The following is a 23,848-nucleotide window of genomic DNA, read 5'->3' on the forward strand; positions in this document are numbered from 1 at the left end:
GTTTTTCAGTTTCAAATATCTCAGGCTGCTTTGGTTAATTGTAACATGAGCCTGATTGTGGTAAAGGAAAAATTTGAAATTTTAATCTGTTCAGGCATTTGAAAGTTTTCAATATCCAATTATAAATCCAGAAACATTACAATGTTTTCATATTATCCTATTAATTTTAATGAGCTAATACTCTAATAGCTGTTAAAATTTGTAGGTATATCTCTCACTTAATATTAACCTATTTTAGGCCATAATAAGTAAGTCCTTCTACTTCATGTGCACTGCCAAAATAAAAGACGCAGCTACAGCTCCTATGGTATAGTAAATCATGGCAGTTGTTTCACCAGCTAGCAAAAGTGATCTGCAACTTTCAAGTTTATCTTCAGATTATTAGCATACTCATCATGTCCCCAAAGGAACAAATTAGAACGTCCCTAGAAATTGTTTTTTTCTCGTTTTGGAATTTGTTTTCTCATTTGAGACTACCTTGATAGCCAATTCAACCCAATTTCATCTTTTAACAAGTATATTTTTTAAACACATATATATATATATATATATGTATACATATACATATATATGTATATACACATATATGTATATGTATACATATATACATACACACATATATACATACATACATACATATATATATATATGTATTTTTTTTTTTTAATTTTTTTTTTTTCAACATTTTTTATTTTATTTTTGGGACAGAGAGAGACAGAGCATGAACGGGGGAGGGGCAGAGAGAGAGGGAGACACAGAATCGGAAACAGGCTCCAGGCTCCGAGCCATCAGCCCAGAGCCTGACGCGGGGCTCGAACTCACGGACCGCGAGATCGTGACCTGGCTGAAGTCGGATGCTTAACCGACTGCGCCACCCAGGCGCCCCTATATATATGTATTTTTACAGATGAACAAATAGACTTAGTGCCTTGGATACAATATGGAAGCATTAAACTACTTTATGGTCTCCCCAAATGCCATGGCATTTTCCTCAAAGAAGTGCTCTCAACATATTGGCTAAACTCTAATTTGTGCAATTACTTGCAGATTTCTTTAATATGCACTGTAGTTTCAGTTGTTTGTATTTGCTATCAAAAACAAATGGACAGCTGCCATGGGCTATTAAACTATCACTACAATATGCCAGAGTTAATGCCATTTCAGTGTAAGACAAACACCATTCATCTCCTTTATTTATAGCACTGTATGCCATCTAATTAATCTACTCTTCATAATGTTATGAATATGTTACTGCTTGGAAGCCAGAAAATAAATAAAAGGACCTTTTTAGATATCTTTCCATTCTGAGTCCATAAGTCGGTACTGCTATATAGCTACAGGTCCTAGCAGCTTCTAGAGCAATGGACCTCAACTTTGGTGCTTTGGCTGCACATTGGATTCTCCTGGTGAGCCTTAAATATCAATATTTAAGATCCATCTCCAGAGATTCTGATTTAATTAGTCTGGGAAATGGCTAGGGCAGCAGGATTTGTTCAAGGTCATAGTGTGATATAATAGAAACTAATACCAGAGACTGTTTTGCTTCCCAAAACAAAGGAAAACCTTAGCTCTTCTCTTCCTTCACACACAAAAAAAGTATTTTTCATCTGTCCAAGTCTGTTGACGACCTGGGGATTTTCCTAGATGAGAAGTTCTGTTTCATAATAATGGTCTTATTTTGTAGTTGGTCTATTTTAAATAGCCCAATTCCTGAAATTCTGTGTTAAGATTGCGAATGCTGATGGTTAGCTCTTTTGCAAGTTCTTTTTTATTAGTATAATCAAGCTAAATGCTCACTTGACAGACTGAAATGAGTATTACTAGTTTGCAGTTTACTTTCTCCATGCAATACATGATACAAACAAAATCTCCTGTAAGTTGGTTATTTTATGTCATTTTGAAAAAAAAATTATCTATGCAAATATAATACTCTGCAAAAAGAAAAAAACACAAAAATTCCTTCCATAACTTCAGAATTTTTGTTAGTCTGAAATAAAGTTTTTAAGATTTATATACACTTAAAATAACTTATGAACCATGGAAGGCTTTTGGTCAGTAAACATGAGTAATGGTAGATAGTTACACAATCGTATATGAGGAAAAGCAAACTGTTTATAATTTGTTCTATTTTGCATCTGTCATGACAGGTGGTATGAATGTTCTTGGTTGGATGTGCCCCAATTTTACAGAGAAATTCTACTTTTCAAATCATTTATAGCTGAGCAGTGAGCATAAATTCATTAAGAAATTGTTGAGACTATAGATTCTATCTCTTCAATCCATCTACAATTAATACATTTTAAATTAATTGTATTTAATGAGCACTTTCTTGTTACTTTATTTTTCTCTAGGTTATTATGGTCCTTTTAATAAAGTTATGCTTGGAGGCTTAAGTATACACAGGCATGAAATACTCTTGTGGATAGTTATCTTTCTCATTGGAGAGACTGTCCTAAGGGTCAAGCAGCCATAAGTGTAAGTATAAGCCCTGTTTATCATGAAAAGACACAAGATAGGAAGTGGCTACACATGTCCACTTATGCTGTGCACTGCAGAACTCCAGGGAGCACCCTTCCAAAACACAACCACATAAAAGGTGCTTCTTGGGGTTCTGCAATGTGGCATTCCTGACTTCGAAGCTCTGACTGCTTTCCTAACTTAGAAGTGTGGAGGAGGTAAACTCAGGTAGATGATCCTCTATGGGGAGGTATGTGAAGATGAAGATGAGTAAGCTATGCTTTGTAAATTATATTACCTAGATTCTGGTGAATGGATCACTAGCCAAATGAGAAATACAACATGGCTTCATTAATACAATCGCCAGGCAATTTCACAAATCCGGGGCTATAGTAAACTGGAATAAAGAAAAATGGGCTTCTTGTTTCTTCCTCTTGTCTTCAACTTGGGATCTGGGATCTGTACACAGACTAAGATGCAGAACTAAGGCTATAGACTGATCTCTTAGGCCACTTAATCAGCCCAGATGCATGGATGAAGTAGAAGTCAAAGAAGTATACCAGGTTTGTATCATAAAACCTATAAAAGTTAGAAAGAATGAGTATAGTAGATTGGTTAAAAAGGTCCTCCTTGGGTTCTGAGATAGAATGCAAGGGCACCCATTATATTTGAGTGCAGGAAGCAGAAGTGGAAGGAAAATAGAATATGCCAATCCAAGGCAATGACTCTGAGACCTGGGCCACTAATAACATATGGCTTAGTGATAGTCCATTCCCAGTGTCTTTTTTTTTTTTTTTTTTTTAACATTTATTTATTTTTGAGAGATAGAGAGGGAGGGAGGGAGGGAGAGAGAGACGGGGCGGGGGGGGGGGGGAGGGAAAGGGAAGGAGGGGTAGGGGCAGAGAGAGGGAGACACAGAATCCAAAGCAGGCTCCAGGCTCTGAGCTGTCAGTACAGACCCCGACGAGGGGCTCTAACCCACAAGCCGCGAGACCATGACCTGAGCCACCCAGGCTCCTCCCACAGTATCTTTTTGATTGTTTTTTAAAGATTCCATTTTCTACTGAAAATGTCTACTTTTTTTTTTTTTTTTTTTTGAGAGAGCGAGCATGCATGTGTGAGTGGGGGAGGAGCAAAAGGAGAGGCAGGGAGAGAATCTCAAGCAGGCTCCACACTCAGCTCAGAGCCTGACATGGTGCTCAATCCCATGACTGTGAGATCATGACCTGAGCTAAAAACAAGAGTGGCACACTTAACTGACTGAACCACCCAGGCCCATTGGTTTAAAAGTTCTAGTCTGCTAATTCCAACATTAGATCATTGGGGATCTACTCCTTTTTTCCTGCTTCCTCTCTTGATCATTGGTCACAGTTTCCTAACCTTTGCATGTCTCATAATTCTTTTCTTTTTTTTTTTTTCATAATTCTTTTTGTATAAATGATTCATGGAGACTGAAGTAGATAGAGTTTCCATCCCAAGAGGGTTGACTCTCTTGTCAAGCAGATAGGGTGAGGGGCTGATCACCGGAACCCAATAGTTAATAAGCTGGAGTGGAGGTGAAGTTAGGTTGCAGCTTTCACATATAGTCTCCCTCTGATTTCGAATGGCTTAAGGGCAAGGCCTATCCTATTTTTTTTTTTTTTTTTTTTTTTTTTGCACGCTGAGTCCTTTAATGGGACTTTATCTCCTAAGCCCCACGATTACAGGAGATTTGTACTTTTTTTTTCAGGTCACTCCTCCTTAAGCATGGTCCTCTGGTATTTTAGTTAAGAGTTCACAGTAGGTCTCCATCTCTGCTAACCTGAAAGGTCTGCTTTTCAGAGGCTGTAAATGGAACTCTTTAGACTTTTTTCCTAAAATGTTTAAAATAAGGGAAGTGTCAGACTTCTGGGGAAGATGGTGGAGTAGGAGGAGCCTAAGCTCAACTCATCGCACAAATACAACTAAAAATAACACCTCAGGGTAAACAATCCAGAAAATGGCAGAAGAGACTCTCCACAGTTAAACATAGAAGCGAGGCCACATCAAAGAGGGTAGGAAAGGTGGAGGTATGGGGGAAAGCTAAACAGACTTGTGGGACTATCTGTGGGAGGGTGGGATGCTGCAGGTCCAGAGTGGGGAGAGAAACGGACCTTCACACCGGACACCCCAGATACAGGGAACTTGCATGAGGGAGGCAAATCTCCCCAACATTTGCATCTGAAAGCCAGAGGGGCATAATTTCATGAGTTCTTACAATCATTGGGGCTTAAGCCCTGGGACTTTAAAAATCAGTGGGCTCAGCTCTTGGAGAGCTGGGAGGGGTATTGGAAAAGGAGTCCTCACTCCTAAAGAGACAGCAAAACAAACAGCCCCACTGAGATACAGCACAGAAGCAGCAGTTTTGAAAACCCATGGGCTATATGGGAGGGAGGTGTGTTTACTAACCTCAGAGCATGTGTGGGAGGGGCAGGGATCTTTGGGAGACTTCTCCAACAACAAAAGACCTGGCGGGTGCTCTTTACCTCCCTGCAGCCTCGATACACTGACACCTGCGGGAACTGGCACAGTGCAAACATTGTCCACGTAGCTTACTAACGACCAGAGTGGACTGCCCCTGTGCATGTCTGCAGATCTACCCCTCCAACCCAGGTGGCCTCAGCAGGAGATCTATGCAGCTGCACGTGCCCTCTCCTAGTGGACCCTGTTGGCATTGTGTGCCCTGCCCCCACACTCTCCTGCACACTCACCCCCTCCTGCCTTGCCACTTTAGGAGTCTACTAAAGCTACTCCAAGTCCCCTCCCACAGCAGACCCACACAAACCTTGCTAACACCACAGACCCTATCCTTATGTTCTCCTGTGGACCTGACCCCTTCAATACTTCCTTGGCCAGAGCCCACCCAAAGCAGTGCTACAAACCTGGCAGTGTGCCAGTAGCTCTGACAGAAGCCAGCACCGCTCCAAAGTGACTCCTGCCTCAGGGAGTGGGGGAGACAGGCACATGCACCAGTTTAACTGCGGCCCCAGCAGAGGGCTGGGGACATCTGGTCAGACTGCAGGCCCCACCAACACAGGGAAAGCACTCTGTAGTTAGGTGCTACCAGCTCTCTGGCAAATGCCTGGGCTGACGCAACTCAAGCCCAGTGTGGCCCAAGACAGGCCCACTAACAACACAGGGACCAGACGCTGCCCACAACAGGCATAGAGAGCCATTGCAGACCGAAGCCACAATACTAGGACACACAGAACACAGACAGGAGACACCCTTGAAGCATCAGGTTCTGGTGAACAGGGCACACTGCACGGCAGGGCACTCCAGGACCTCTTCTTCATAAGCTCAGTACTTTCAACAGCAAGAGATGTAGCGGACTTTCCTAACACACAGAACACACATACAGAGAATTAGACAAATAAGAAGAGGAATGTATCTCAGATGAGAGAACAGGATAAAACCATAGCAACAGAGCTAAATAAAACAGTGATAAGTAATATACTCAATTGAGAATTTAAAATAGTTGTCATTAAGATACTTGTTGGACTTGAGAAAAATGTGGAGGATATCAATGAGATAGAAGACATAATAAAGACATAAAAAAGAACTAGAGATGAGAACTCAATAACTGAAATTTAAAATACACACTGGATGGAATAAATAGATTAGAGGAACCAAAGAATGGCTAAGTGACCTGGAGAAGACAGTAAAGGAAAGCAATCAAGCTGACAGGTGAGAGAAAAAAAAAATAGTAAGTTAAGGAACTCAGTGAAACTATCAAGCATAATAACATTCACATTCTATAGAGATTTCTTGAGGAGAAGAGAGAGAAAAGGGGTCAGAAAACTTATTTGAAGAAATAATAGGTAAAAACATGTCAAATCTGGAGAAAGAACTAAATCCAGATCCCACAGGCACAGAGCGCTCTCAACAAAATCAACCCAAAGAGTTCCACACCAAGACATATAGTAATTGAAATGGCAAAAAGTAGTGATAAAGAGATTTTTAAAAAGAACAAGAGACAAATAGTGACTTTTTCAGCAAGAACTCTGCAGGTCAGAAGGGAATGACATGATATATTCAGAATGCTGCAAGAAAAAACCCTGAAACCAAGAATATTCTATCTACCAAGACTATAATTCAGAATAGGAGGTGAGAGAAAGAATTTCCCAAACAAAAGTTAAGATAATTCACCACCACTAAATCAGCCCTACAAGAACTATTAAAGGGGATTCTTTGAGTAGAGGCGAAAGACCATAAGAAGGAATAAGAAGGGTAGGAGGAAGAAAAACCGTAAAATTAGGGGTACTTACAAAAATCAGTCAAGGAATTCACAAAATAAAAAGATGTAAAGTATGACACTATATACCTAGAACATGGGAGAAAAGTCAGAATGGGTTCAAACTTAAGTGACCATCAACTTAATATTGACTGCTATATGTATATTATATACAAACCTAATGGTAACCATAAAAGAAAAACCAGTAACAGATATGCAAAAAATAAAAAGGAATCAGGTATTTCACTAAGGAAAGCCCACAAACCATGAGAGAAGAGAGTAACAGACATATATATGGAGACAAATAAAAATGAAAACACAGTGGTCCAAAGTCTTTGGGTTTCAGCAAATGGTGTCCTAAGAGAGATGTTTATAGCAATACAGGTCTACCTCGAAAATAGTACAGAGGATACAAACCATATGATCAGCTTAACAGATGCAGAAAAAGGATCTGACAAATTACAACATCCATTCATGATAAAAACCCTTAACAAAGTAGGTTTTGAGGGAACATACCTCATCCTAATAAAGGCCATATATGAAAAACCCACAGCTAACATCAGACTCAATGGTAAAAACTGAGAACTTTTCTCTTACAATCAGGAGCAAGACAAAGATTTCCACTCCAAACACTTTTATTCATCATAGTACTTGAAATGGGAAAAAGACCATCTCTTCAACAAATGGTATTGGGAAAAATGGACAACTATATCCAAAAGAATGAAACTGGACCACTTTCTTTTGTCATACCCAAAAATAAATTCCAAATGGATTGAAGACCTAAATGTGAGACCTCAATCCATAAAAATGCTATAAAAGAGCACAGGCAGTAATTTCTCTGTCATTGGCCATAGCAACATTTTTCTGAATATGTCTCCTGAGGCAAGGGAAACAAAAGCAAAATACACTATTGGGATTACATCAAAATAAAAAGCTTCTGCACAGAAAGCAAACTGTCAACAAAACTAAAAGAAAACCTGCTGAATGGGATAACCTCTATGCAAATGACATATCTGATAAAGGATTAGTATCCAAAATATATAAAAAAAACTGATACAACTCAACATCCCCAGACCAAACAATTTAATTAAAAGATGGGCAGAAATCATGAAGAGACATTTCTTCATAGAAGACAAATACAGATGGCTAAAAGATACATGAAGAGATGCTTAACATCACTCATCATTAGGGAAATGCAAATCCAAACCACAAGGAGATACCACCTCACACTTCTCAGAATGGCTAAAATAAAAAACAAAGAAACAACAAGTGTTGGCAAGAATGTGGAGAAAAAGGAATCCGTGTGCACTGTTGGTGGAAATGCAAATTGGAGCAGACACTGTGGAACACAGTATGGAGGTTCTTCAAAAATTTAAAACTAGGATTACGATTTGATCCAGTAATTCCACTACCAGGTATTTACCCAAAGAATATAAAAACACTCATTTTTTATATTATATATATATTATGCATATAATAAAAATATATATGCATCTGTATACTTACTGCAGAATTATTTACAATATCTTAATTATGGAAGCAACTCAAGTGTTTATGGAAAGATGAATGGATAAAGATGCGGTATACATATACAATGGAATATTACTCAGCCATTAAAGGGAATGAAATCTTGCCATTTACAATAATGTGCAAAGAGCTAGAGAGTATAATGCTCAGTGAAATAAGTCAGTCAGAGAAAGACAAATACCGCATGATTTCACTCATGTGGAATTTAAGAAAGAAGAATGAACAAAGAAAAAACAGACAAGCGAAAAAACCCAGACTCCAAACTATGAGGAACTGACAGTTACCAGAGGGGAGGTAGAAAGGGGTGGATGAAATAGGTAAAGGGGATCAAGAGTAGGGCATGTATCGTGATGAGCACTGTACGGTACCGAAGAATTACTATACTGTGCACCTGAAACTAATATAACACTTATGTTAACTAGGCTGGAATTACAACTAAAATAAAATCAATAAAATAAAATAAGGGAAATGTCTTAAAGAGAATTCTTATGGATTTGTTGCCGATCCCTTTCTATATTATGACTCGATTGTTAAACTCTAAAACTGCAGGAAATTGCTTTTTGGTGCCAACGACTTTGTCTCTAGTACTGCCACAGCTCTTAGCAAATGGATCATGGGGAAAACTGGCCAAATGTTTGGACTCTTCTTCCATTCTGACATGTCAGTCCATATGGTTATCAAAACCTCTGCTCATTTCTCTTACTCCTAGTAGAGTCCTCCTCTGCCTATGGCAAGACTGATCCTGAGGTAATTCCCAGACTTAGGAAATATTCCCAGTCATGCAAATAGGTGGCAATATTAGCTTTCTTGGGGGACTTTGTCCACACTGGAATTTTAATTCTGTTTGCTTTCTTAAATTCCATAGCTCTCTGATTTATTAATATGATTTTTGTAATTTATCATCCCTCCCCCCCAAGATGCTGTCGGTGAGGCTGATTCTTCCCATCATTTATTATTTTTTACTATACCTTCTTATATCTTCTATATCCTAGAAGAAGAAATCTCCACTGCTGTCATTACCAGAAATAATAAACTTGACTTGTATCTATTCCTGGTATTTTTCAGGGTTCTACGGCTGTTTTCTCATTGTTGTGGTCTGAATCTGGTCTTCTCATCTGTCACATCCATTTTTTTGCTTATGATCAAATGAGATTGCTATTCTTCCAGTGCTGAACCAAGAGAGAATAGCCCTGCATCCCCTTTTGTCACTGTATCTCAAATATGTGACAGGTCTATAAAACAGTAGAGGTTTACTAAGATTTTTCACATTTTCTGATCATTTGGGATAAAAGGTGTAATAAAACACAAACAATAACTTGCAGCCATTGCACTGACCCAGAATCACCCTCAGAGTACCTTTAAGTTCTCTGCCTACCTCTGTCGTCACTCATAAGACTATGCCACACACCGTGATCATAGAATAGGTTAAAGTGATCATTAGGTATCTCAGTGATGGATTAAGTTTTCCATTACCACTCTTAAGGTCCACCTCCTTAATCTTCATTTTTTATTCCAAAATTGACCACAGATTCCCAGGATGATTTACAGTCCATACATATATTGCCCATTGCGCCAACAAAGCAGTCATCCAGTGGTCAAACATTGTAACACTTCAACATTGCTGAAATCTTTTTTTATAATTAAATAACACCATTTATTAGACATTGACAATCCAGTTTGAATTTGGCTGTGCTAAGCTCCTTTACTTCCTCTCTAGCTTAATCAGAGGTTCAAAAAATCTAGTGTCCATCCAGTACCAGAATCATCTTACTTCATGTTTCAGCAGTTTAACTTCTTGTCATATATCCTGCATGGTAGTTATGGAATGCATTGGTATTAGGAAAAGCATTTAAAATTGTCAGATCAGGGCCAAGGTTAGGTGCAGCAACCACCATGAGAATTTGTCTCTAGTGCTAATTTCAGATGTCCCGTGGTCTTTGGGGGTAGGTTTTAAATGTTTTTAAATGTGAAAATGTATACATTAATGTTATATATCCAAGTGTTTGTAAATGAAGGTAGTATTGTCTGCCAACATCCAACTTCATAGGGAATTAAAGCAAATTCTGTATATGCAAAATGATAAACAGGATGAAATTTGTGTGTGTGCATGTGAGAGAGGTGAGACAGAGTGAGAGAATGAAAGTGCTGGTAGTTTTCAAAATAAGAACTATGAAATGGTGATGTTTGAACAAAATGTGCAATTTGTATTTTAATTAATTTGGATTGTTAATTTAATATAGAAGTAAAAGATGTTCTAATTTTGATTTCAATGCCAAAGTGAACTATTTTGCCTTACATAGAGACCATGGATTCATTGACCCAACAGCAGAATAATACTGGGTCACATGAAAAGGATGGAAGTATTCTAAATAATCATGAGTTAGCACTTTACATCTCTTATCAAGTAGTAGTTTTACTTAGGATTCTGTCGACCTTAGTTCCTTCCCCTGAAAAAACTACTACCTCTAGATACTTCATCCTCAGTTTATTTTATTAGTATCTAGTTTCCAAAGGGCATAGTTTCCAGTTCTGTTACTATCTCTGAAACAAGCAACTAGGACCTAGAAACCAGGTTCCATGAGGAAGTTGAAGGAATGTGAATATTTCATGTGTGGAATGAAGACTAGCAAACAACATCAAATGTGTCTTTGTATAGTTTAAGAACAGTTCCATGAGGGGCGCCTGGGTGGCGCAGTCGGTTAAGCGTCCGACTTCAGCCAGGTCACGATCTCGCGGTCCGTGAGTTCGAGCCCCGCGTCAGGCTCTGGGCTGATGGCTCGGAGCCTGGAGCCTGTTTCCGATTCTGTGTCTCCCTCTCTCTCTGCCCCTCCCCCGTTCATGCTCTGTCTCTCTCTGTCCCAAAAATAAATAAAAAACGTTGAAAAAAAAAAAAAAAGAACAGTTCCATGAAGAAAGATTAAGACAGACCTGAACCAATAAAAGAAAACTGTGAGAAGGCAGATTTTATTCAACAAAGGGATTTGTCTGATAGAGTTGGTAAAATGTACAAACTTCCTTTTACAGGTAGTGAGCTCCCTATCACTGCCTATGAGAAGCAAAGTACAGAAGTCATCTCTGAGTGTGACTGTTGAGGTCATTTTGTACTGGCTGGAGCAGTTACATTATGTATCCTCTCTAACTCCTTATAATCTATAATTTACATTTTAATGGGAATGTATATAGCTAGTTATTTTTAAAGTAGTTTACGATACTGTCAGGCTTTGACACTTCGCTGGCTTCTGAAATAAATTTTAAACTCGTAAGTAAATCTACAGCAAAAACAGGGTCTGATTCTGCCACTGGAAAATAAGCAGAAAGGAAAAGATACTTTGGATGTAAGATCTTTCAAAAAATTACCTTGTGAATAAAATTATTCCAGTTTCAGAGGAAATGTAAAGGTTAGTGCACTTTCTGCTAAAAGGCAGCACCAAGTCTGTAGCCTATTTTAAAATTTCTCTGACTTAACTCCAACTTTCTGAGAAAGAAGATTTCTGGGTTATATTCAAACTCCTGCTGCTGGAGCATGTATTGTTTTGTTTTCTATTAGAGATAAGCATTCTTTTCCATGTGGATATTCCTTCATTTATATTGAGCATGTGTAGACTTGCAGAATTATTCTAACACCATCGGATAAAATTATGACCAAATAAAACAATTCCCCAGGCTTTTACAAGAAATGGATGAATTTGTCATAAATAGATCCCCAGGCTTTTATAAGAAATGGATGAATTTGTCATAAAGAGATCTCAGACACCTGAATTTCAGCTCCATGTTTTTATTACTGCCAGAGAGATTAAGACATAGAGTTTTATGTCATGACTTTTTTTTTTCCATTTCTTTGACTTGAATATACCAAGAAAAAAAATGAGCATGGAAATTTTGTTTTTTCGCAGAAGATCTTGGTAAAATCTCTTAGCTGGTTAGCATTACATGTATATTTATGCAAAAGTGGTTTCTTAGGGAACCAAGCAACATGGCATGGCTGGAAATCATGCCAACCGGATAAGACAAACTGAGGATGCAAAGCATGCAAATGGTAGGCACTTCAGCTAAGAGAACAATGACTGACAGTCATCACTACAACCAGTACCTGACTGCAGATATAAAGTGCCAGCTTTATATTATCTAGAATACTTCCATTCCTTTCCACGTTACCCATTTTATGTATACATGCATAAAATATGACATGTAAGAAAAAAAACATTTAAAACATGTTAGCTTAACTCATCAATATTTCCAAGACACTACTTGATAGGGAAAAAAGGAACGGGTCTACTCTATTAAGTGTGAGTTAGCGACATGGCTGAATGAATTCAGTAAGAGTTTATATGAACCTTATTGATTAGTAAATCATGTTTTATTTTTGTGGAAACAGCACGGATTTTGTGGATCCGAAGGCATCTTTGGGAATGTGTATTCTTTCACATAAGATCCCTCTCCCACCTTACTTCCTCTTACTGACCTCAGAAAACTAGGCTCAAGAGTCTTAGGGAAACCATTAACATGGCAGGATGGCATGGCACATTGAGGAGGGTGCTATAACTATGGGAATCACAGACTCCAATTTTCAAATATGATCCTAATGTATAGGATCACTGAGAAGGAAATTTATGGCCTGAAACAATAATTCTTAAAAAGTAAAAAGGATAGGTGGGTGGCTCAGTGGATTGAAGCATCTGACTCAGCCCAAGTCATGATCTCATGGTTCGTGGGTTCAAGCCCTGCATCAGGCTCTGTGCTGACAGCTCAGAGCCTGGAACCTGCTTCGGGTTATGTGTCTCCCTCCCCTCTCTGCCCCTCCTGCTTGTTCTCTCACTCTGTCTCTCTCTCTCTCTCTTTTTCAAAAATAAACATTAAAAAATTTTTAAAGTAAAAAGGATACAAATTATTGACCTAAAAAGCCACCTTAATATGTCATAAAAAGGATAGAATAAATCCAAAGAGAGCAGCAATAAGGATGTAATAAAGAGCAAAGATTAATGAAGGGGAAAGTAAAGATACAATAGAGTCAATTTTAAAAATTTGTTGTTTAAAAAGAATAATAAAATTTGAAAATTATCTAGCAAGATTGGGAAAAAAAAAAAAAAAGAAAAAAACCCAGGGCATGAGCAAATAATAATAATATAAAGAAAACAACTTTAGATACAGGAGAGATGAAAAGATATAAATAACTTTTTGTTAACAAATGTTAAAACAAAAAATGGACAAATTTCTGTCAAAAAGATAAATTATATAAAATGACTCAAGAAGAAATTGACAAACTTTTCAATATTTATTTTTGAGAGAGAGAAAGAGAGACAGAGTACAAGTGGGGGAGGGGCAGAGAGAGAGAAAGGAAGAGAGACAGAATCCCAAGCAGGCTGCACCCTGTCTGCACAGATCCAGATGTGAGACTCCAACTCACAAACCGTGAGATCATGACCTGAGCTGAAGTCGGACGCTTAACCGACTGAGCCAACCAGGCGCCCTTACAAACATATTTTGAAAATGGAAACAGAGGTAATCTTACTCATAAATATAGATGTAAAAATCTCAGGCCAAAATCTTAGCAAACCAAGTCTAGCAGTGCACAAAAATGATCATATTGCGTTACCCCAGGAATACACCAGCAGCTTCACATTAGAAAACCTATTAAAATCTATTAATGTAATCCAATGCATTAACAGATTGATGAAGTGAAGCCATTATAATCATTTCAAGAAATGCTGAAAAAAATCACAAAATTAAAAATCTATTCAAGACAAAATTATTAGCAGATTCGGAACAGATAGTAAATTTCTTAAAACCTAATATAGAGTATCAACCAAAAACAAAGAGCAACATTCTATTTACTGGTAAATATTAAAAGTGCATATTTTAACATCAGAAATGCTATCACTTTTCCTATTAAAAATCAAACAGAGGTCCTAGCTCAGAAAGTATGGAAAGATAAAAGAGAAAAAAGTGTATTAGACTGAAAGATACAAAGTTGTCTTTATTTACAGATAAGACAGATATGATTGTCTTCACTGAAAGCTCTCCAAACCCTGTAATGAGAGTGAACATAATTTAGGAAGGTTGTTAAATATGAAGTCAATATCCCACACAATTGCATTTTTATACAACAATAATTATGGAATAATTTTTAAAAACCCAGCACCACTGTGTAATATTCAGAAAAGTGAGATATTATTTAAAGAAAGATAGAATACTCTGTAACACAATGTAAGAGGTGGATTCTATATAAAGACCTAAGTGAGGAGGTAAAACTATAAAGTTAATATATATATAAAAAAAAAAAACCTTAAGAGGAAACATTTGTAATGTGGGAACTTCAAAACACAGTAAGACAAAAGTAGGGTGGTTTTAATTGCATCAAAGTATTTCTTTCAATAAAGGACAACATAAATAATACACAGATAATAAAATGGGATAAAAATCTGTAATGTCTAAAGTTGATCAGGGATTAATACCTAGAATATCCAAGAAATTTGGGAAAAATGATAAAGGCAAAAACCCCCTTAGAAAAATGAGCAAAGCATTTTAAAAACAAGCATCCAAAAGACTAACAAGCATTTGAAGTCATTTCAACTTAACAGAGATGAGATAAACAAAAATTAAAATAATGAGGGTTCCTAAGTTTTACTCTGCTAACATTTGTCATTTTCCAGAGTTCTAATTTTTCCCGACCCTCACACACTGTTAACAGATATCTATGTTGGTCACTTGGGAGAACTGTTGGCACTATTTACTCTAGTTAGGTGTATTTATATTCTATGATGCAGATATTCTGCTCCTAATTCTACATACTAAATAAATATTCACATGGTTCACATTAGGATATTCATTAAAGTTATATGCAGTGGCAGGGAGTAGAAAGTATTCTGTATTCCAGTCAGTGCATAGATAAAATGTGGTAGACACACACCTTAGGAGAGCATGAATTAGAACACATGGATTAGAGGTACACATAGCCACGGGGACGGGTCTAAAAGCTTGGTATAAAAAAAGAAATAGAATGCAATATATAATACCATCTCCATTAATTAAAATATATGAACAAAAATAACATAACATTATATAAGAATACAAACAAAAAGGTGAACCAAACTTAATGGGAATTAGAATATGGGGATAAAAGGAAACCAATGAATGTGGTCTAGTGATGACAGTATGCTGTTAATTAAGAAGTACAACTGGTCCAACTCTGCACTCAAGGTTCAGAAAAGGAGAAGACAACAACACAGCAAGTACATAGAAATAAATCTAACCAAAAGATGTCTAAGACATTTGTAAAGAAAATTATAAAGTTTTATCATATGGTATTAAAGATTTAGAAGATCTAAATAAAAGAAGATTACCAACTAGTTAGTAGACAGGGAGAGCTGTTTATTGCTATAAGATGTCAATTCTTTACAAATTGACCCATACATTGAATAAGACATCTCTCCTTCAATCCAATGTAATTTTACATAGAACTTGGCAAGATAATTCTAAAATTCAAAGAGCCAAAAAAAACAAAAACAAAAACAAAAACAAAAACAAAAAAAACCCAAGACAAAACAAAACCCCACAAAAAGCCCACACAAAAAACAAGACACTCTTACAGCATAACAAGTTTGAAAGGGGACATCAGGACTTACTATAAAGCTCTAGTAACTAACACAGTACAGTACTGAGGTTTTGGAAAAAGGGTGGAGAAAGAATCCTGAGCTCAGGGGCGCCTGGGTGGCTCAGTTGGTTAAGTGTCCAGCTTCGGCTCAGGTCATGATCTCACGGTTTATGGGTTTAAGCCCTGCATCAGGCTCTGTGCTGACACCTCAGAGGCTGGAGCCTGCTTCAGATTCATGGTCTCCCTCTCAATCTTTGCCCCTCCCCCACTAGTACTCTCTCTCTTTTAAAAAAAAAAAAAAAGAATCCTGAGCTCACCTTGTTCCATGGACATGATGAGATAACAACTGCATCTGTGCAGCTAACCCTGAAAACAACCAGAGGACTAGCAGAATAGACCTTCCAGAGCTAAACCTAGAAAGATGGTCACACTGAAAAGGATAGGAGGGGTGGACATTGTTGGGAACTAAAGTCCCTGCATGACCAGCCACACATGGAAGGGACATCACAAGCATAGAGAATAAGAGAGTCAGACCCCATGCCAGGCAACCTAGGCACTGGGGTCCTGCACTGAGAAGATGACTCCCTATAATATTTAGTTTTAAAAACTAGCAGGGCTTACATATGGCAGCTTTAAAAATCAGTGTGGGCTTAACTCCCCCAGAGAGCCAGAGGGTGATAGAAAACTGAGTCCCCACCCTTAAAAGGCCAGCAAACTAAATCATTTACCCTGAGACACAGCACAGAAGCAGCAGTTTGAAAAGTGCTTGGGGTATACATGAAGAAGTTTTATTGACTAATCTTAGAATGTGTGCCAGAGGGACAGGGATCTGTGGGTTTGTCAGGGAACAGAAGTACTGGTGGTCACCATTTCTCTTCCTCTCCACCAGCCTAGATAGGTGGAACCAGTGGTTACACTCTTGATCTACCTTGATGGCACTGTGTGCCCTGCCGTAGCGTTCCCCTGCCAACCTGTCCAATCCAACTCATCTGCCTTGGCAGGCATTCGTCCAAAGCAGCTCTAGCCCTAACACATCCTGCAGGCGGCCCCTGCCAAAATGGTGCCACTGCGAAAGGCATCCTGCCCTGGAAAGGGAGGGAGATAACCCCATACGCCACTATGCCTGCACTGTCTGCCACTGGGCCTCTTAGCTGGCTCTACAGGGAACAAACCCTGCCCTCCAGTAGGCCTGCAGCTATGGCAGAGAGGCTAACCGTAGATGGCTAGGCTGTGTGCTAACCGACCTCCCAATAAGCTCCCTGTTCGGCACATGGGCCTCTCAACCACTCAAGGAGCAAACCCTGCCCAGTGTGCCTACAGCAAGCAAAGCTGGTCATTGCAGCTGGCTGAAGATAATCATGGCTCAGACATAATAGGAAGGCACATGCAGCCCACACAAGAGACACTCCTGGAGTGCCTGGCTGTGGTGACCAGGGGGAATTGCATTATAGGGCATCATGGAACCTCTTCCATACAAGGACACTACTTTCCATATCATGAGACAGGTGAACTACCTAATACACAGAAACAAACATAGAGAGTGAGACAAAAGGAGACAGAAGAATATATCCCAAATGAAAGAACAATAAATAAAATCACAGTAAAAGAGCTAAATTAATCAGAGATAAGCAGTACTTCTGATTAAGAATTAAAAGTAATGGTCACACATTAATAGACATTTCTGCAAAGAAGACATAAAGATGGCCAAAAGAAACCTGAAAAGATGCTCAATATAGCTCATCATCAAGGAAAAGTAAAATAAAACTATAATGAGATATCACCTCACACCTGTAAGAAAGGCAAAAACCAAAAACTTAAGAAAAAAATAATGGTAAGGATATGGAGAGAAAGGAACCTTTTGTACTGTTGGTGGGAATGCCAACTGGTGCTGCTACTGTGCAAAACAGTATGGAGGTTCCTCAGAAAGTTAAAAACAGAACTCCCCGATGATCCAGTAATTGCACTACTGGGTATCAACCCCCAAAATACAGAAAAACTAATTCAAAGGAATACATGCACCCCTATGTTTATGGCAGTATTATTTACAATGGCCAAATTAGGGAAGCAGCCCAAAAGTCCATTGACAGATGAATGAAGAAGATGTGGTTGGTATATATATACAATGGAATATTATTCAGCCATAAAAAAAGAATTAAAGCTTGCCATTTGCGACAACATGGATGCAGTTAGAGAGTATAATGCTAAGTAAAATAAGTCAGAGAAAGACAAATACCATATGATTTCACTCATATGTAGAATTTAGGAAGCAAATGAGCAAAAGCAAAAAAAACAGAAGATAAAGACAAACAAGAAACAGATTCTTAACTGTAGAGAACTGATGGTTACTAGACGGAATGTGGGTGGGGGATGGGTGAAATGAGGGATGGGTATTAAGGGGGGTACTTGTTGAGATGAGCACTTGGGTGACATAGGGAATTGTTGAACCACTATATTGTACACATGCACCTCATATAACACTGTATGTTAACTACACTGGAATTAAAATAAAATATTTAATAAAAAAATTAATGGTCTTAAAGATACTCATTGGACTTGAGACACAAGTGGATGAAATCATTGAGAAATTATACATGGGGCGCCTGGGTGGCGCAGTCGGTTAAGCATCCGACTTCAGCCAGGTCACGATCTCGCGGTCCGTGAGTTCGAGCCCCGCGTCAGGCTCTGGGCTGACGGCTCGGAGCCTGGAGCCTGTTTACGATTCTGTGTCTCCCTCTCTCTCTGCCCCTCCCCCGTTCATGCTCTGTCTCTCTCTGTCCCAAAAATAAATAAAAAACGTTGAAAAAAAAATTTAAAAAAAAAAAAAGAGAAATTATACAGAGACAGACAATATTAAAAACACCAGTCAGAGCTGATGAGTTCAATAATGAATTCAATAAAATACATACTAGAGGGCATCAACAGCAGATTAGTTAATGCAGAAGAACGGATCACCAATCTGGAAGAGTGGGTACTGGAAAGCAATGAAGCTGACTGGCAGAAAGAGGGAGAACAGATTAAAGAAACTGTGACCTTATCAAGAATAATAACATTTGCACTACAGAGATGAACCACAAGGTCTACACCAAGACACATTAATAAAAATGGCAAAAAGTGATGATTAAGAGAGAATTTTAAAAGCAATAAGAGAAAAGAAAACAGTTATATACAAGGGAAACCCCATAAGGCTATCATCTGATTTTTTAGCAAAAACTTTACAAGCCAAAAGAGAATAGCATGATGTATTTAAAGTGGCAAAGGAAAAAGACAACCAAGAGCAGAATTGTCAAATCAATATGTTATACAGCTGAAACTAACATAACATTGTATTTCAATTATACTTAATAAAAAGTATGGTTTTGGCCAAGAATTAGACAAAAAGACCAAGAGAACCGAATAAAGACCTCAGAAATAGACCCACATACATGGAAATTTAATATATGACAGACTAGCAATGTGCATCAGTGGGGAAATGATGAATTATTTTCAACAAATGGTAGCTAAAGTAAATAGGAAAAAAGGCCAAAGTTATTGAATCCCTATCTACAATATAGCAAAACAAACAAACAAAAACCCTCACAAAACTTAGAAAACAACAATACAAGTCAATTCCAAATACCTTTAGACTATTTGAAAAATATACAGGAAGATACCTGTATGACACTGGGAATAGAGAAGAATTTCATAAGGCAGATAATACAGACTGGAAAGATGATGAAGCAAATGCGAAGCCACAATTTATTAAAGAGATCATAATGAGAACATACAAACCACAACTGGGAAATGATAGCTGCTATTCATATTATTAAGAGAAAAAGGAGTATGCTCTGAAAATAGTTTAAAACTCTCAAAAACTAACAGGAAAAATACCATCAATGGGAAAATGGACAAAATTTATATAGGATTCCACAGATGAAAAAAACTCAATTGCCAATATGCGTATAAAGCTATGTTTATTCCCCATTAGTAATCAGGAAATTGAAATTAGAACCCCAGTGAGATACCATTTTATACCTATCAGACTGGTAAAATCTCAAGGACTGAAAACACCGAATGTGGTAGACAAAGGTGATGATAAATCAGTATTGGCATTTAGGAAAATGATTTGGTTTAGGTAATCAAGGTAAAAATGTGCTTTTTTTTACGACCCAGAAGTATTCTACCCACATTTATTCTAGAGGAACTCTCATGCTCCAGTAGACAAGAAAAGAAAATTTATAGCAGCTGTTTATAATAAAGAACTGGCTAACTCTATTGTTGATTAACAGGAAAATGGATAGATTGTGCCACATTCATATAATGGACTGAAATGGATGGATCCAAGAAATATAATGCTGAGTGACAACGCAAATGTAGAGGAATTTATATATACTGTTACCACTACAAAGTTAAAAAAACAAGCAAAAGTAAATAGCATTGATTAAATATACATGTGTGTACTTGTATAAAGAAATAATGCAAAATTCAGAGGAACACGAAGTAAACAAAAAGGACAGAAGGTGATTCAGGAATACAGACAAATAAGGAGTCTGGTTTATGATTAAAATCCTATGAATGGTTTTTCAGGCCTGACCATAAGCAAACACAGAAGCTTTACCTGACAGACTTTACAGGACAAACTGCCCTTAGGTCTCCCTGGCCAGTGATGCTCTTTTACATATTTACATCCCTAGGCCCAACACTGGCATTCCTAGGTTCTTTCTATGAGGCCGTGGGCAGAAGGCTTGTTCAGGTGCCTCTAATGGGACCCCTTTAAAAGGGGTAGAACAGGGAAACTTGAAGACACTTCCCCCCCCCCCCCCCGCCGCCGCCCCCTTAAGTAGCACCCAGTGCTTTTCTGCTTTTAGCTGACTGCCACCCCTCCCCCCACGAACACCTTCAGGGCTAAAACTGCCACTGCCTTTTGTTTAGGGACCCCTCATTAGTCAGATGATCTCGACATGTGTGCTGATCTGCCTGAATCTGGATCAGTGCACTGTTCCAAAATGGAATTGAGGTAAGGAGAATCAGCATTTCCTCCAGTTTTAGACTCCTGTTTATACCACTGCACCAAGTGATCAAAGGCTTAACTCTTTCAATTTTGGCTGAGCCTGACAGCTCAACTCTTGTTTAGCTCCACAGACCCTTGACAGTAATGTATTTCTTTCTTTTTTTTTTTTCTGATAGTAATATATTTCTTAAGTTGGGTTATATAACAAAGCTACTTTGAACCTCCTCCGTAAAAACTTTTAACAACTTAAGTTCTGTGGAACTCTTATGGGGAGGACAAATATGATGAAATCACAAAGAAGGTAGTGTTTAAATTACAGCTTCAGTATCTCAGGATACACAAAGGTGAAGGAAATTGTGGGCTTATCAGAAAGGTGCTTCATTCTTTTTAAAATTTGTGTGCACAGCAGTATGTAGGATCCAAAGGAATCTTTTAAAGCATACAAGTTATCCTTTAAATTTTCTCTTCTTTGGGATGAGATCTTTCAAGAAAATTCATTTTCTTATATTTGCTTTCATATGTCTAAATGTGTCTATACCAAATTTGTGGATGAGTTTCTACAGTTACTACTTTATAAAATAGCATATGTTTGTAAAATGTCCTTCAACTATTTTCTTCATTCAGACTGCTCTATAAAATTATATTTGTCCTTAAACTACTTTCTTCGTACCTCAGGGATTTCATAAATCAATTTATTTTTTGCCTCAACCATACAGGCTCCATTTCTATCTCCTTTTGGTTTATGTTGTGGGGTACTGATTTTTTAGGTCTTATTGTAGAAGCTCCCCGGCTCCATTCCCTGACGATCCTATCTGGAGCTTTCCAAACAGATCCCATAATATCACAAGTGGTAAATACTAAAACCACACAGTATTTTATGCTCTGGCCATTGTTTTATTAAAGGAGAAATTATATTTTATGTCCATATTGTATGATTATCATTCTACGGTAACAAATTCTCAAAGGTAAAAGAGGTTTCAGAAATTTCCTTGCCCTTATTTTGCTAATTCCTTCTACCTGTAGTATAGTTAGTTATAATTTAGAATGTGCTTTCCCATTCGCTCTTTTGATCCTTACAACTATACTAATTCAGTTGCACACATATATATACTCCCATTTTACATATGAGAAAATCAAAACAAAAGAAGAGGTTATTATGACACTTCTGAGGTCACTCAGCTAGTTAAACCTGAACCCAGAAACTGGTGTTCCTATTCCATTGTGTACCTGTGAGACACTCTGTACACCAAGTCTCTGCTATTTACTTCTTGTCATAAACTTGTGGGACAACTGTAAAATAATAAAACTAAATCAACTTACCTATGATAATGAATTATTCAGGATCTTTATAAAGAATACTAGTGCTTTTGTCAAATACAGCTTTTGTCAAATCTGTTACTTTTGAGGTGAATTTCATTCATCTATTAAACATCATATTAAACGTTATTGACAGCAAGGCAAAGTACTTTAATCATGTGTTTTTCTCAAATTTTGCTCTTACACAGTTTCTATTTTCTTCATATATTATTATTATTATTATTATTATTATTATTATTATATTTAATGCTTTCAGCAAGAAGATACTTGGCAAAATCCTTACTTAAACCTGACCAATGCAGAAATGTTTCCCCTAACATTTTAGTTAGGAAAAAGTCACTTTAAAAAGAGACCTTAGACAAAGTTACCAAACATTTTTGCATTAGTTTCCTTACCTCCAAAAAGGTGGAATGCTTTCCTGCAGCTTGGGAGAGGCCATTTTGCAGAGCTGGATTTCTGAAAGCTTTGTTTTATTTTCAAATACTCTTTAGTAAAGAATGTTTTTGTGGCATTGTTCAGTTCTAGAGTAAAGCAAAAGAAAACAGTAGTTTTAGACGTTAATTTGACTAAAATGGCAAAAGCATGAAAAATTGTTACAGTATTTTGACAACAAATTTAGATCTCTTTAAGAAAGAAAACAAGAGTAAACTTTTTAATTTGAATTCAAGAGAACATAATTCCCTCAAATTCACATTTGATGCAACTTTGATGTGTCTACACATACAGTATACATCTACTGGGAATCTCTTATGTCAGTTATTATGCCATAGGCAGCAAAGAGAAAAACCCAGTCCTTGCCCTCAATAAGACTCAAGATTAAAAGATAGAAACAGGGGCACCTGGGTGGCTCAGTTAAGCAAATGACTCTTGGTTTCGTCTCAGGTCATGAGACGCTGTCTCGCACTGTCTCTGTGTCTCTCAAAATAAATAAATAAACTTAAAAAAAAGGTAGAAATAAACAGGTAGACAAAAAAGGGAAAAATGTGTTACAGGTGTAGCAAGAGAATAACCAGAGTACAATCCTGGCTCAGGAGAGAGGGTAAAAGGGAAAAATCTTTTACAATTTTTCCTACTTCATCATCTCTTTAGTTCATTCTATATGTGATGGTCAAGAATTTACTGAATCTAATGCTGATGATTGGAGAAAGTTTAAAAAAATGCAGAATCAAATTCTCAACCTTTCAGAGACTTCCTTATGAAAATATTCATTGGAAGTAAACACAGACCAATCAGAGAACAGATGTGATGATATTCACTTTAAATTCTAGAAAGTACTTGAACTCTCTCTTATATGAGCCATGGAAAGCCTAAGCACATAGAGAAAAAAATGCTCACCTCTAAAGGGAACAATACAAGTTAGGGGAAAAGATAAGCTGCTATCATAGCCTGCATTCAGTAGAATAGGACTAGTTTGAATCAAAGAAATGCAGTAATATAAATCTCTTCAGGACTCGCAGGTTCTCACCCTGGGTGGCTGTAAGGTCTACTAGTAAGTGCATGCCCTATAGAATTTGGGGTCCAGAAAAGCTCTGCATGCTGGGAAGGGAGGCCAACGAGGAATACCTCATCCAGCACTGATAAGTATTTATCTGTGTGTCCTCGGAAAATAAATTAAAACCTCATTTTCATATTCTTTACTCATAAGCTGTTCAAAGCTAAAAATCTTGCTTAGGAAGTCCCATTTTCCAGCTAAATATGCAGCATGATGACAGAGGCA

The 23,848-nt window shown here is 37.6% G+C and overlaps 1 protein-coding gene across 3 annotated transcripts in view; it reads right to left on the bottom strand.

Moving 5' to 3' along the window:
* RNF180 (ring finger protein 180) overlaps positions 1 to 23,848 on the bottom strand; it is a 207,369-nt gene that overhangs the window by 33,464 nt on the left and 150,057 nt on the right. For all 3 annotated transcript variants that reach the window (XM_058731426.1, XM_058731442.1, XM_058731433.1), the window contains one exon: positions 22,527 to 22,652. In XM_058731426.1, coding sequence (XP_058587409.1) covers positions 22,527 to 22,652 — 126 coding nt within the window. The remainder of the gene's footprint in view (positions 1 to 22,526; positions 22,653 to 23,848) is intronic.

This window comes from Neofelis nebulosa, chromosome 1 (genome assembly GCF_028018385.1).
Source record: "Neofelis nebulosa isolate mNeoNeb1 chromosome 1, mNeoNeb1.pri, whole genome shotgun sequence".
NCBI lineage: Eukaryota > Metazoa > Chordata > Mammalia > Carnivora > Felidae > Neofelis > Neofelis nebulosa.